At 41.1% G+C, this 14,180-nt stretch overlaps 1 protein-coding gene across 5 annotated transcripts in view; it reads right to left on the bottom strand.

The window, feature by feature from the left end:
• POC1B (POC1 centriolar protein B) overlaps positions 1–14,180 on the bottom strand; it is a 140,763-nt gene that overhangs the window by 77,946 nt on the left and 48,637 nt on the right. For all 5 annotated transcript variants that reach the window (XM_060305625.2, XM_030856418.3, XM_030856417.3 and 2 more), the window contains 2 exons: positions 6,942–7,113; positions 2,499–2,678 (listed from right to left, as the gene is read on the bottom strand). In XM_060305625.2, coding sequence (XP_060161608.1) covers positions 2,499–2,678; positions 6,942–7,087 — 326 coding nt within the window. In that variant the 5' untranslated portion in view covers positions 7,088–7,113. The remainder of the gene's footprint in view (positions 1–2,498; positions 2,679–6,941; positions 7,114–14,180) is intronic.

The raw sequence follows: 14,180 nt of genomic DNA, 5'->3' as shown, positions 1-14,180 counted from the left end.
ATATCCAGAGTTGGTACATAGTGGGAGCTAAATGACCCTTCCTAGTACCCGGCCCTGCCACCTATACCTCTGCTCCCCAGGCCCCAACCACTAGATAATAGATCTCTGCCTCCTCTTATTTACAACATCATTTCATAAATAAATACAAATCGTGCCACCTCCTTAGGTGGGGAAAAATTATCAATTCAAGTTACATAATACATGTAAAAATTAAATAAGAATGAGATGTCCAATGATGGTGATGGGGATGATGGCTAAGATTTATCTACTGATTAGTATGTGGGCTTTTAAATTTACTCATTTAAATACCACGACAACCTAGGTGGCAGGTTACTGTTATCATCCTAATTTTACAGATAAGAAAACTGAGGCATGAGAAATCAGATAATTTCCCCAAAGGTCATATAGCTAGTAAGTGGTGGGGCTGGGATTTGAATCTATATATTTGTAACCACACAGACATATGGCATATATGGAAAATAACACTAAGATGGCCAGAGCCAAGAGTAGCTAAGCCCTTTAGAAGGAAAAAAAAAAGAAAAACTATTGACTAAAAGTATGATCTTCTATCCTTTTTTAGTCTGCTTAGACTCATTACCATAAATTATAATCAACACCTCCTGGGCAATAATGCCCCCCAGAGAGCATAACAAGGGTTAAGAGTTTGGACTGTAAGGCAAGACAGAGAGCTGGGCTCATATGCTCACTCCACCACATCCTAGCTGTGGACACCTGGCATGTTATGTCATATGGTGTGCACAAATCCAGGTGACCACAGGGTTCACAGCTTCCCCCACTGATTACCTCTGTACCAGCCCCCTTCTTGTGAGAACTCTCCTCTCTCTGCATCACCAGAAAACATGGTTGGTATGACCCCTCCTCCCCAGCCAGGGTAGCTTGTCTCAGTTGGCTGCCTGGATAAATTTGAACAATCACAGTGTCTCACTGCCTGGTGAAGGGATGGGTACAGGGTCCTAGCTGGGCCAGAGTCACCCCTGGGTACTTTTCTAACTGGAGCTGGGAGAAGCTTTTCCTCTCAAAGCTTAGAGTTTCCTCTCAAAGCTTAGGGTTTCTCAGAGAGTAAAGCTGGCATGTTAGAGAGGCCTAGAGAGAGCTAACAGCATTGGAGTCCCTCGTTCTGGTCTCTCCTTCCAACTCCAAGGTTATCAAACAGGCAACAAAACCACCTTGAGAAGTGAAAAAGAATGGGTTTCTGTCACTTTCAGCTAGATGAGCTCTAACTCTAACTCTGAAACTTAGTTTCCTCATCTGTAAAATGGGGAATTTAGAACAACAGCCCTTCCCTCCCTGGCCAGTTCCGATGGGGAAAGGAGATATGTATTTTAAGTACTATAGCACTGTGTCTTAGGAATAGAGGGCTCCGCGGCTATTAGCAGACCTTAATAACACAATAGCACTTGTCCCAACAGACTGTTGCCAAAGATTATGGAGTCATTCTTGGTTTCTCTCTTTCTCGTCACATCCAACACGACAGCAAGTACTTTTGGTTGTAACTTCAAACTACAGTTGACCCTTGAGCAACACGGGGGTTAGGGGCACCAACACTCCACAGAGTCAAAAATCCGTGTGTGACTTAGTTTGCCCTTGGAATCCAAGGTTCCTCCGTATTCACGCTTCCACATCTGTGGATTCAACCAACCTCGGTTTGTGAAGTACACTAGTATTTATCGACACTACTGAAAAAAATGCACGTATGAGTGGACCCCTGCAGCCCAAACCTGTGTTGTTCAAGGGTCAACTGTATAGATTATCTAAAAATCCAACCACTTCTCAAAATCTCCACGGCCACTACCCTGGACCAAACCGGGATGAGAACCACTGCAACAGCCTGCACCTCCGGGCTCTGCTCTGACTTCTGACAGTCTACTCACCACACAGTGGTCAGAGGGGTCCCGTTAAACTGTAAGTCAGAGAGATGAACATGCTCCAACGGCACATCTACTCAGCGTGCCCGTCAGGGCTGTTCCCCGGCTTCGCTGCACTCTTGGCCGCCCCTGTCTTCTTGTCCTCACACAGCGACCCAGCTCCCGCCTGAGGGCCTTCACTCCTGCTTCCTCCACGCGGACTTTCCTTTCCCAAACATCTTCAACCCTCACTCCCTGCCCTCCCTCTGCTCAAAGGCCACCCTCTCTGGGAGCAGTCGCTGAACACCCTGTTTAAACTGGCAGCCCCCCTTCCCATCTGTTTCTCCCCGTAGCACTTACCACCATCTGACTTACCATATCCAGTTTCCCATTTGTTTATTGTCTGTCTCCCCTCCCCAGAATATAAGCTTCACGAGAGCAGCGGTTTCTGACCGTTTTGTTTACTATTGTTCCTGGCACATAGCAAGCACACAATACATATTTGCTGAATGAATGAACAAATGAATGAATGAATTTGCCCTCAATCTCCTTTTCTGGGAGTCGGGGGGGTAAAACATGGACTATAGCAGGAAAAAAAAATGTGGAAACCTTACTGTGAAACTTTGCACTTACTTGGCACAGCGAACCCAGTGTGTGTGTCGGTACAGAGAATATAAGAAGCGCTGGCGATACATGTTCCATACTTTGATAGATTTGTCTTCAGAAGCTGTAGCAAGAAACTGGCCATCGGCTGAAAAGTCCACACTTCTAACTGGAGCTGTGTGAGCTTTAAATTCAGAGGATTTCCCTCTCCTGGAGACAAACAGTTTAATATTTATAACATTTGATTTAATTATCAGTATACAGACTTTGAAACATATAAAATAGTTTGTTGTAAAAACTGACAGAAGTGTGAAAAGGCTGTGTTGTACTGTACTCTTCACTGACACTGTTCCAAGCTGGTTTTGTTAAAGTCACAGCTGACACTAAACAAGTGAGAGCCTAGTGGTCCCCACCCTGAAATGCATTTGCTGACTTTGCTTTAATTGGAAGCTACGGAATAATATTTTGAACAAGTTCCTGTTGTTCCTCTAGAAAGAGCAACATACAGTTTAAATGAACTGCAAGCTAGAAAACCTAAGATTCATTAAATGAAGAGCTCTAAGGTAGGGTTTTCAAACTGGGCTCACGTGGAAATTGTGTGGACTGGCAGTCTGGCTTGGGAAGGAGGAGATGTTCCCTATGTCACTTGCCTCTATGCAGAATGTCCCTGGGTGATCTGACTTTCCCGCTTTCACCCACCAGCAATGCGAACTGAGATCCTGAGGTATACCTAAGGCCTTGCTCAGCCCTGAGCCCAATCGTACATTCATAAGCAAAACAAAAGATAAATGGTAATAACATATTGATCCTTCAGTTCTCAACACCTTGAAATTTCAGATACTTTTTCTTTCTTGGCTAGGGTGGGAAAAAGAGAATAGGAAAAAAAAGGTGGAGAAAATAATGTGTGGCATTTAAGGAGAAGCAGCAGGAAAAATGCTGACATAATTAGGGGTAGGCTAGTAGACAGCGCTGGAGTTAAATGGTGACATTTGGGAAATGCTACTTTGTGTCAGCGTTTCCAAGTTCCCAAGGTACTTTCACTTTATACTACATTTAGACTTAGCAATTTTTCCATTCAGAAAATCATATTTATACAGGTGATGCCTTATGGGAAAAATCACCACAAGTGTTTGAAGAAGATCAGGCAGCAGAATTTGCAGAAGCCTGGAAGTTACACTCAGCTCCTCCCCAACATCCGATAGGTCAGCAACCTATTTAATGTGATAGTGAGACTGCTATCACCTCCTAAATATCTTTTGAATCCCTCCTCTTCTTTCCATCCCAGCTATGCTTGCATTAAGGTAGATATACATACCCTCAATATCCTTCACCTAGATTACTGCAAAAGCCTCTTAACTGGTCTTCCTGCTCTAATCTTTCATCTCCCTCCAGTCACCTACATAATGTGCTTACAGCCTTGCTAAATGTATAATTCTAAGCATGTAAATCCCAGTGTAAACGTGTCATGGGCTGCTCTCCAAGAAAAAGTACAACGCCCAAGCTCTCTGGCGAGACATCCTGCCACTGCACTGACCTTTGTACTCTTACAACAGTCTCACTGCTTCAAACACACCTCTGGCTTTGTACTTACAGCTTTCTTAGCCTGACTACTTTCCCCTACCAGCAAAGCCCCCTTGACCAACCCAGACAGGCTTAATTGTTCCCTTTTTATTATAGCTATTTTGCTTATTACATTATACAGTAATTTTTGTTTTAAAATAGTCCTGTTTCTCTCCTATTAGGCAGTAATTTTTTGAGGACAGGAAAGTTGATTATTCATCTCTAAAAGACCAGCATCTAGCACAATGTCAGGCATGGAAAAAGAATTTTTTTTGCTGAATTCAGTACATTTTGCTGAATTCTGTACAGTACATTTTGCTGAATTCTGCTGGGAAGAGTCAATACTTAATGGTTCTTAGATCCATCCTGGCTTTCCCTTCCAGTGGCCTGTAGAAGGCAGAGGTGACTTTGTCATAAATCTCCATCACCTGATATATGACATACCAAGAATAATTAAAATCAATATTTAAAAACAAAATAGGAGGGAGCATTCAGGGACTACTAGGTCAGTGAGGTTTCAAGGGAAAGTTCTTTGAGTAGAAGTCAGGAGTACAGTACGGCCTGATTTTAGGTATAAAGCCTAGAGAAAACAAAGAAAAGACTTGGCATCTGCTATGGCCAGGAAGCCAAGAGACAGCTGGTATCATCAAAGTCTGCCCTGAACTTTCTTCTGCACTCCATACTGCAGGAGGCTTTCCTGCTTGCATTCTTTCTAAAAGCCGCTCCTCTCGGCTACAGGCTGGCCCAACAGCCAGATCCAGATCCGGTCTCAACAGGAAGCATCTAGGAAACCGAGATAAGAGTGCCTAGTGTTTGTTGTGCTGGTGCTTAACTGGTTTCTAGTTCCTCACATTGCCTTCACACGGACTTTCCACCTCCCACACGTTCACCTGCCCTTTCCGCCCAAATTCTCTTGACTGCCGACTGTGATGAACGCCAGGCCAGACCTGCCTCCAAACTCGCTCCTACTATGCTTTCTTAGCCTTCCCGCCACCAGTTCTGGTGTTTGCTCATCCGGCTGCCCACAATTCCCCTCATCCCTGTGCACACACGCCACTCCTCTCCATGGGAGGTGGAATCCATCCATTTCTCCTCCCTTTGAATCTCGGCTGGTGCTGTGACTTACTTTGACCAACAGAATGTGGCAGAAGGGATACATACTGTGCAAGTTTCAGGACCAGCCTTTAAAAAGTCTAGCAGCTCTGGCTTTTACCATCCTAGAATCCAGCTGCCATGCTGTAAGGAGGTCCTTATAGTGCTGGAGGACCACGGTGCCCCAGCCAATAGCCGGCACTAAGGCCACAGGTGTATGAGGGAGGCATTGGACCTGCCAGCCCAGCTGCCAGCTTAATGAAGCTGCGTGAGTAAGAGCCAACATCAATGGGGCAGAGGAGTCATCCAGGAACCCAGAAAATTGTGAGAAATGATAGTTATTGTATTAAGCTACTAAGTTTTGAGGACTGTTATGCAGCAATAGGTAACTGGTTAGTTTCCTTCTCCTTGCCATGACCCACTATTGCCCTGGCACCACTGTGATCTGATTTAGGAAGAGGAACTAGACGTGTCTACACAAGCCTAATTGTTGTACTTAGATTAGCCAGTACAAGTTAATGATTCAGTGTGCTTTCACCTCATCTACCCTCGTGCAGTTTACTGAGATTTCCCTGAATTAGCGATGGGAGACAGGCTGTGCTGAGAATAACAAACCACTAGTCCTAAATTCCTAAAGTGAAGGATTTTAAAAAATGCTTTCACTTTTGGACCCCAAATCAGCCTCTTGTCCTTACAATTCCCTCTACATTGCCATCTGCAGTATCATAATATGTCACTTCTCCTCAGCAGTGTTTGCTACCTCGGGATAATGTTCAGATTTCTCAGTATGGAGATCCTTTGGGTAGTGGCAGGAAAAAAGTGCCCACTGGCAGGGAAATGCCCCTGGAACTTTCATTCATTTGCGAGTGCCTGAGCCTCTTCAGGCACGTACCACAAATCAAATCCTGCCACAACAGACTGAAGGAAAACACTCGTTTCTTATTATCCTAAGTATTTATGAAGGAAGTGATATGATGTGTGAGATTTGTTCTAGTAATACGTATTCCAGAAAAGAAAAAAAAAAGGTGTGTGGCAACGGGGGAACAGATGAAACAAGACTGACAGAACACTGATAACTGCTGGATATGGGGGATGGTTATGTGGGGAGGGAGTTGTCACGTCACCCATTCTATTTTCATGTATGCTTGAAATTCTTTATAATTAAGAGTTTAAGAACTTTTAAAATAATTAAGGCTCAATAATTGCTTAAAATAGATGGGCTATCAGCTAGGATTTAAAAAACCTCTTATAGAGAGGTTTGCTATGACAGGATAGGACTGTGCACAAATGCAATGAGGTTTATACATTTGTCAGAAATTCTCTTTAACAAGAAAATTCTGGAGCCCAAATGAATGATATGCATCAAAGAATAGCTAGCCCCGGGGTTTTTAATAGAGATTCAAAGTCCCCTCAAGGATCCGCGATGGGTGGTAGTAGGTTAATAAACTGTAAAATCTTGATTAGACAGGCTGATGTATATCTCTCTGGGGAGACGATCTAAAGCTTACATCAGATTTATAAAGGGATTGATAACCATCACCCTTCCTAACCACCGCCCCCGCCCCCGCCCCAAGAAAACCTTAGGACATATTAAGCATATTTCCATGGTTAGAAATAGTTTTCAAACAGAAGACACAATTATGAGTTAAAGATGAGGAAAAAATGGTAATGAAATAGTCTGACTTTACGACAAGGGCAGTACACCTTGTTTGTGACTAACTAGGGGTGTGGCCATTCCAAGAATCGCACAGGGAACAGCCCGCCTCCAGTATTCTTTCACACTTCTAAATCCAGAGCATAACAGGTGTTCGTTTCTCTTACTTATCAGGAATCCAGAGTCTAACGGTCCTGTCTCGTGAAGCAGATGCCAGTAAGTTTCCAAGTGGAGAAAACTGCACGCTGGTTACAATGTCCTTGTGACCCACATATCTGAAAGCTCTAGCTTGCGGCTTGAAACTCCACAGCATGAGAAACGTATCCCAAGAACCGGTAGCTATTAAGAAATAGAAGAACAAAACCACTGTGTGTTAAAACAGGCATGTAGGCATGTCTCATTACAATGGGCAGCATATCTAAGAACAAGACGTCCAGGTAACAGAGGGGCCTGGAGGTTGTGAGACAGACCAAGCAATGGCAAAACATTTGTAAAAGAAACCCAAAGCCACATCACTAATATGCAAGCTTGGCTGTGTCCTATGTAGCCACAGAGCAGGATTATTGGCCCCTGTATTTGGTTAGAACTCAATGACTATTTACTAGAAGAAGGCAGCACAATACAACAGAGACACAGGAGTAGGAGTCAGTTCTGTCTCTCTCAGGTTGACTGCGAAAGTAACTTAATCTTTGTGTCGTAAGGACTGAATGCTTTTCCTGAGAGGGCTGGATGAGAATGATTTTTTTAAACTGTTTATGCAGAGATAACTTCACAGTTATAGAACAGTCATAAAAATAGTATAAAGAACATTAATATACCCTTTACCAGATCCACCTGTTGTTACTATTTTGCCCCATTTGGTTTATAATTTGCTCCTGTGCGCACTCTTTTTCTGTACACAAGCATTGTATGTGTGGGCACACATACAAACACACAATTTTTTCTTCCTAAGCGATTCTGGGGTAAGTAAATTCATCATCATGGCACCTTTATTCCTAAATACTTAAGTGTATTTTTCTAAGAATAAAGATATTCTTTTACATACCAATAGCACTATAATCAATTTCAGAAAATTTACCAGTGACAGTACTTTAATCTACTGCTTTCCAGTTTTGTTAATTGACCAGTAATGTCTTTTATAGCTAGATAAGGTAATCTTAAAACACACTTTTTGTTCTGTTATGACATTCTACAATTAATAAAAGAGTCATGTGTTTCAGACATTAACTTAAGGCTTTAAGAAAAGGAAAACAAATGAAATCAACAGTGGAAATAAATGCCTTAAACAAGGAATGAAGAAATAAACAAATGAAAGATAGATCTAACTCTTGCCCTAAAACCAAATTTTATATATTCATGTAGCCCCAAAATAGCCCCAGTGAGAGGAACCAGGTCAATGAGAATCACTAAGTCTAGACTGTAGAATGTTTAGAAAAAAAAAACTTTATAAACTTGAAATACAATTAGTATTACTGTTAGAAGAGAAATATAAAGTCACTGAAAACCTTCTAAGTTCCTTAGCCATAGATAAAATTCATTTGGACTTGGCCTATGCAATGTTTCCATGTAAAATAGTTAAAGTGAGTTTATAAGCTGTATACTACCCCCTTTTTTTAAAAGTACAAAAAGTTGACATTCCATTACAGCTCATCAAATTATTAAATAAATCAGGGTTTGAATTATCTGGGGCTAATGTGGACAAACTAGGGAAAACAATGAATTATCATGTACATTATACTGGGGACTCTGAGTTCTAAGGTATGCTACAAACAAGAGCTACAAAAGGGAGTAAGACACAAGCTCGCACCCTCAGGGAATCACAACAGAGCAGGAGATGCTTCATTAGACTATAATATCATACATGTTCAGAGGACTTTTATATATTATTTTTTTTTCTTCCAGGTTTGAGATATACATCATGAAATGATTACCACTATAGGTTTAGTGAATATTCATCATTTCATATTTCTCATTAAAGAAAAAGAAAAAAAAATTTGTTCTCCTTGTGATGAGAACTCTTAGGATTTACTCTCTTAACTTTCACATATAACAGACAGCAGTGTGAATTATATTAATCATGTTGTACATTACATCCCTAGTACTTGTAAGAGGAAGCTTAAACCTTTTGAACATATTCTTAATGTTATATGGGGTAGTTAGTGGTCCTTTCCAAGGAAGGGACATGCGAGCAGAGACTTGAGTGAAATGAGGAGTGATCCAGGCTAAGACGTGAAGAAAGAGCACTCTGGGCAGGAGGGCTCCACATGTGAGGGCCTGAGACAGCCATGCACTTGTCAACCTGAGGAACAGCAAGGAGACCAGCATGTCCACAGGGGAGGGGAGAAAAAGAGAACAAGGGATGGAAGCCCAGAGAGAAGCTGATGCCAGCAAGGAGCCATGGTGAGAGGTGTGTATTTAGTTCTCAGCCACTGAAGGATTATGAGCAGGAGGACCTTGTGATGTGATTTAAGAAAACTGCCGCTCTGACAGTGAGAAAAGGATGATCTTTGCAAAAATGACGTTGGGTCCACTGGGTATTCACAAGGAAAAAAAATGTACCTTGACTTCTACACTATACTGTACACAAAAGTAATTCCGCATGGATTGCGGATCTAAATGTGATCGGTAAAACAATAAGCTTTTAGGAGAGAACTTAGGGGAATATCTTCATGGCCATTGGGGTAGGCAACGATTGCTTAGATAATACCGGAAAATGACTAAATTACTAAAATTACTAAAAGAAAAGAATGATAATTTGTACTACACTAAAATTAAGAAATTTTGCTCATTGAAAGATACCGCCAAGCAAGTGAAAATGCAAGCCACAGAGACGAAAAAGATATTTACAATACATTTATCCAACATATAATAAAGAATATATAAAGAATCCTACAAATCAATAAGGAAAGGCAGTAAAATACGACAGGCAAATACATAGGCAAAGGGCTTAAACAGGCACTTCATAAAGGAGGCTATGCAAATGGCCGATAAACATATGAAAAGGTGCTCAAATCCCTTAGTCACTAGGAAAGTGCAAATTAAAACCACAATAAGATATCACTACACTCTCATTAAATGGCTACAATAAAAGAGATAAATAGTACCAAATCTTGGTGAGTATGTGTAACAAGTGGAGCTCTCAAATAATGGTGGTCGTTTTAAGCACCCTTGGAAAATTGTTTTGAAATCTGTTGAAGCTGAATGTACACTTACCATCTGACTCAGAATTTGACGCCTAGGTATATACCTACAGAAATTCTTATGCATGTTTAGCAGAAGACATGTACAATAATGTTGTGGAAGTACTATTCTAAGAAGACCAAAACTAGAAACCCAACTGTCCATCAAAGTAAAACGGATACAAAAGCTGTGGTATATTCATACCGTGCACCTAACGTGTAATTAAATTTCATTTATACGAAGTTCAAGAAGCAGCAAAACTAATCTATGGAGTTAGAAGTCAGCATAGAGATCATGTGGGTGGTAGGAAGGGAGGACAGTGGCTAGAAGGGAGCACAAGAGGGCTTCTCACTCTGGATGTTGGCAAAATGGGCATGTCACAGTTGTGGAAATTCTGCAAGCTGTCCAATTGTGGTACATATCTTACACTTTAATAAAATGTTTAGACGAAACGAACAAAAAATCTCACTCTGGCTGTTGTGTGGAGTATGCACAGCAGGAAGAAGGAAATCACTCAGGAGGCTATTGTAATAATCCGGCCAGAAGGTGGTGGTTTGGACTAGGCTGAAGGCTATGGAAATAGTAGAAGCAGTCAAAACCAAGATATATCATAAAGACGGGAGTCCACAAGGCTTGCAAACACATTAGATGTGAAGGGGAAAGAAAGAAAAGAAACAAAGGTGCCCAGCTTTTGGCGTGCGCACCCAGGTAAATCTTAGAGAGATTTAATGAAATTAAGGCATTTAAAGTATTAAGTGAAATAATACTCAGAAGACATGCGTGGCACATAGAAAACGCTCAAATGTAGCTATTATTACTGTCGTTTTAATTTGTGTTACTGTCAGCAGCAACAGTGTAGATAATACATTAAAGACTGGAAACTGGATGGGATCACTCAGGCAGTGAGTCTAGATAAAGAAGAGGGTGCAGATACTTAACCTGGAGAGAAGGGAGAGACAGGAAGGAGCCATAAATGGAGGGGGTGGGGGCAAGGAGACTGGTGTCCAGGAATTCAGGATGTGTTCCAAGAGGCTGACGGGCTGTGTGAAGTGCTTTGAAGAGATCTGGTTAAGATCAGGCCTGAACACGACCAGCTACATAATTTGGGGGGTCCAGTGTAAATGTGGAGGCCCTTGTGGGAAATCATTAAGAATTTCAAGACCATGATAGCAGAGCATTAAACCAAGTATGAGACCTACGCAACGATACAGGTCATTTGCCCAAGAAGCCAGCCCTAGGCCCGAGGATCAAACGTTGGCTTGGCAACAAGATTTGTTTCAGTGAAGTGGTGGGATCAAAGCTGGAATGGTGTGGGTGGAGGAGAAAATGGGAGGGAGGCAGTGGAGGGAGTTAATACACAATTGATCCATGAACTCACTGAAGGTTTACAGGGTCATTAATGTTTAATATGACAAGGACCAGAAAAAATGTTATTATAGGATCATGGTGAAGCAACAATTGATTAGGGGTGGCATGGGCTGGGTGGGGGGGAGGGGCAGAGGGCAGAGCCAGAGGAATGAGAACATGACACTTAACTGAGAAGGTGCCACAGGACTTGAGCCTTTACATATTTTGTCAGAAAAGGAAAAGGACATCTTAAGCAGAGTAGATGCTCAAAAATCATAAATTTAGAGTTGATGGCTACATTAAAGCAACACTTGGCTATTATCAGCCTGAGACCCGCTAAAGAGAAGTGATGAGAGGGCAGGATGAACGCGTGGTTTAAAGGACAGCAAAACCTTACAGCAAGGTGGCATTTCCAAGCCCTAATAATTATGAAACACTAGAAGCAGGGATGTCCCAATTACAACTGTGTGGCTCAGGGTACACTCTACTTTTTCTTCCAAATTTCAAGAAAACAGAAAAAAAGACTAACAATCTACAAAAAGCCCATGAATGCATTCTTATTGGAAACTCTGAAAACCAACACTGAATTTCCCTCCTTACTTCCTTAACCCTGCGCCACCAAACCCTAATACCACAATAATAAAAGGTGTTTGATTATTGGTGTCAATGTTGTACAGTGTCAACCTGGAATTTGCTTTCATACATTTCTAGTGAACCACACCCTCTATAAACATTACCACATCATTTAAAATGTCAAAGCTTGTACCTAATCGTCATCTGACTCATCTATTTTAAGATAAACTATCAAAGGGAGGAAGTTAAAAATTTAACTAGTAAATCTACCCATTAAAAAAAAAAGTATTTATATTTTATAACAATAATCTATTGTTTCAAGAAATCCTCATTAGGACAAAAGAAAGAACAAAGTCCACAGTCACCTAGGCCAGTGTCAGGTCTCTGGAGGTGACAACAAAGAGCATACTAATGGTTTGCTCTCCATAATGTCCAAAAGGCCAACAGTTATTGCGTCACCTTAAGTAGCAATAACTTTCTTTCCTCAACCCGAGCTCTCTCATTGATTTAACCAAAATCAACTACAGTTAAATGGAGGTTTGCTTTGCGAGGAATACCTTTTTCTGGAAAGAGATGGTACTGCCTCCCAATTATTGCATTTGTTGTTAAATTATCTTTTCTAACGGTAATAAATGTATATGATGCAGAATTCTAGTATTACAAGAGTATTTACCAAATTTCCTTCCAGCCCTTGGCCACCTGGTTTCCCTTCCTAGAGGCATAGTTAACATATTTGTTTAAGCACATAGGAGAGAGGATACTCATTTCATTGAGTATCCTCCCGTGTGTTTAAGCAAATATGTGTGTCAAATTACTTTTTTTTCTGGATTTTTTTCTTCCATTTTTATTGAGATATAATTGACATACAGCACTGTATAAGTTTACGGTGTACAGCATAATGATTTGACTTACACACATCAAATGATGACCACAGTAAGTTTAGTGAACATCCACCATCTCATAGAGATCCAGTAATGAAATAGGGAAAAAAATATTTTTCCTCATGATGAGAACTCTTAAGAGTTTACTCTCTTAACAGCTTTTATATACAACGTACAGCAGTGTCAATTATAGTTATACACCCCTAGTACTTATTTACCTTACATCTGGAGGCTTGTACCTTCTGACGACCTCCATCCAAATCCCCCTTCCCCCACCACTGCCTCTGGTAATCACAAATCTGATCTTTTTTAATGAGTTTGTTTTTTTCCTGTTGTTTCCTTGCCATTAGATTCAGGATATACACTTTTGACAAGAACACCACAAAAATTATGTTATGCCCTTATCAGTGCATCGTATCAGGGTACGCTTGGTATCTGTCCCAGTACTGGTGAGATTAACTTTGATCACTTGGCTTAGGTAGTTTTTGCCTTGTAAAGTTAGTATTTTTCCACTTTGTAATTAATTAGTATTTTTTCGGGAGATACTGTAAACTATATAAATATCCTCTTCCTCAATAAACTGTCACCCACTAATTTTAATTAATTAATTTATTTATTTTTGGCTGCGTAAGGTCTTTGTTGCTGTGAGAGGGCTGTCTCTAGTCACGGAGACCGGGGGCTACTCTTCTTTGCAGTATGTGGGCTTCTCATTGCGGTGGCTTCTCTTGTGTGTTGCGGAGCATGGGCTCTAGGCACGTGGGCTTCAGCAGTTGTGGCGCACAGGCTTAGTTGCTCCGCGGCATGTGGGATCTTCCCGGACCAGGGCTTGAACCCGTGTCTCCTGCATTGGTGGGCGGATTTTCAACCACTGTGCCACCAGGGAAGTCCATCACCCACTAATTTTAGCATCCTTCAATGATTTTCCAACCCATTATTCTTCCTATGGTTTACTAATTAATGTTTAATTAATGAACTAATGTTTAATTTGTTAATTTGTTACTTTAAGGAAGAATCTTCTCTTTTTCTCCACTTATCTACTTATTCAGATACTTGTTCGTATCAGTGTGAACTCAGATTATTTTACTCAGTGGGTTATAATTCAAAGCTATCCTTATTTATTTTGACTCATATTGTTCCAGATTTGGCTAGTAAGAGCCCCTTAAAGCTGGCCTCTGTGTCCTTCTGATATGTGTCCATCATTTTGAATACTTCCTTACTTCTAGAATTACAAGATGTTCCAAGATGTACTTTCCCTGCTCCAGCCCTGGAATAGGTCTTTTCTCCCCAAGAAGCTCTGATTCCTCTTAATAGAGAGTGGTATTTAGAAACCAAGATCTGGAAACTATGTTTGCTCATTGCTACTGCTGTGACAGCTAACAGAACTAAGAAATAAGGTATAAATAGAAATCTCAGCAGGCAGAACTA

This window comes from Globicephala melas, chromosome 10 (assembly GCF_963455315.2).
Source record: "Globicephala melas chromosome 10, mGloMel1.2, whole genome shotgun sequence".
NCBI classification, from domain to species: Eukaryota; Metazoa; Chordata; class Mammalia; order Artiodactyla; family Delphinidae; genus Globicephala; species Globicephala melas.
This window is presented reverse-complemented; position numbering and strand designations above follow the sequence as displayed.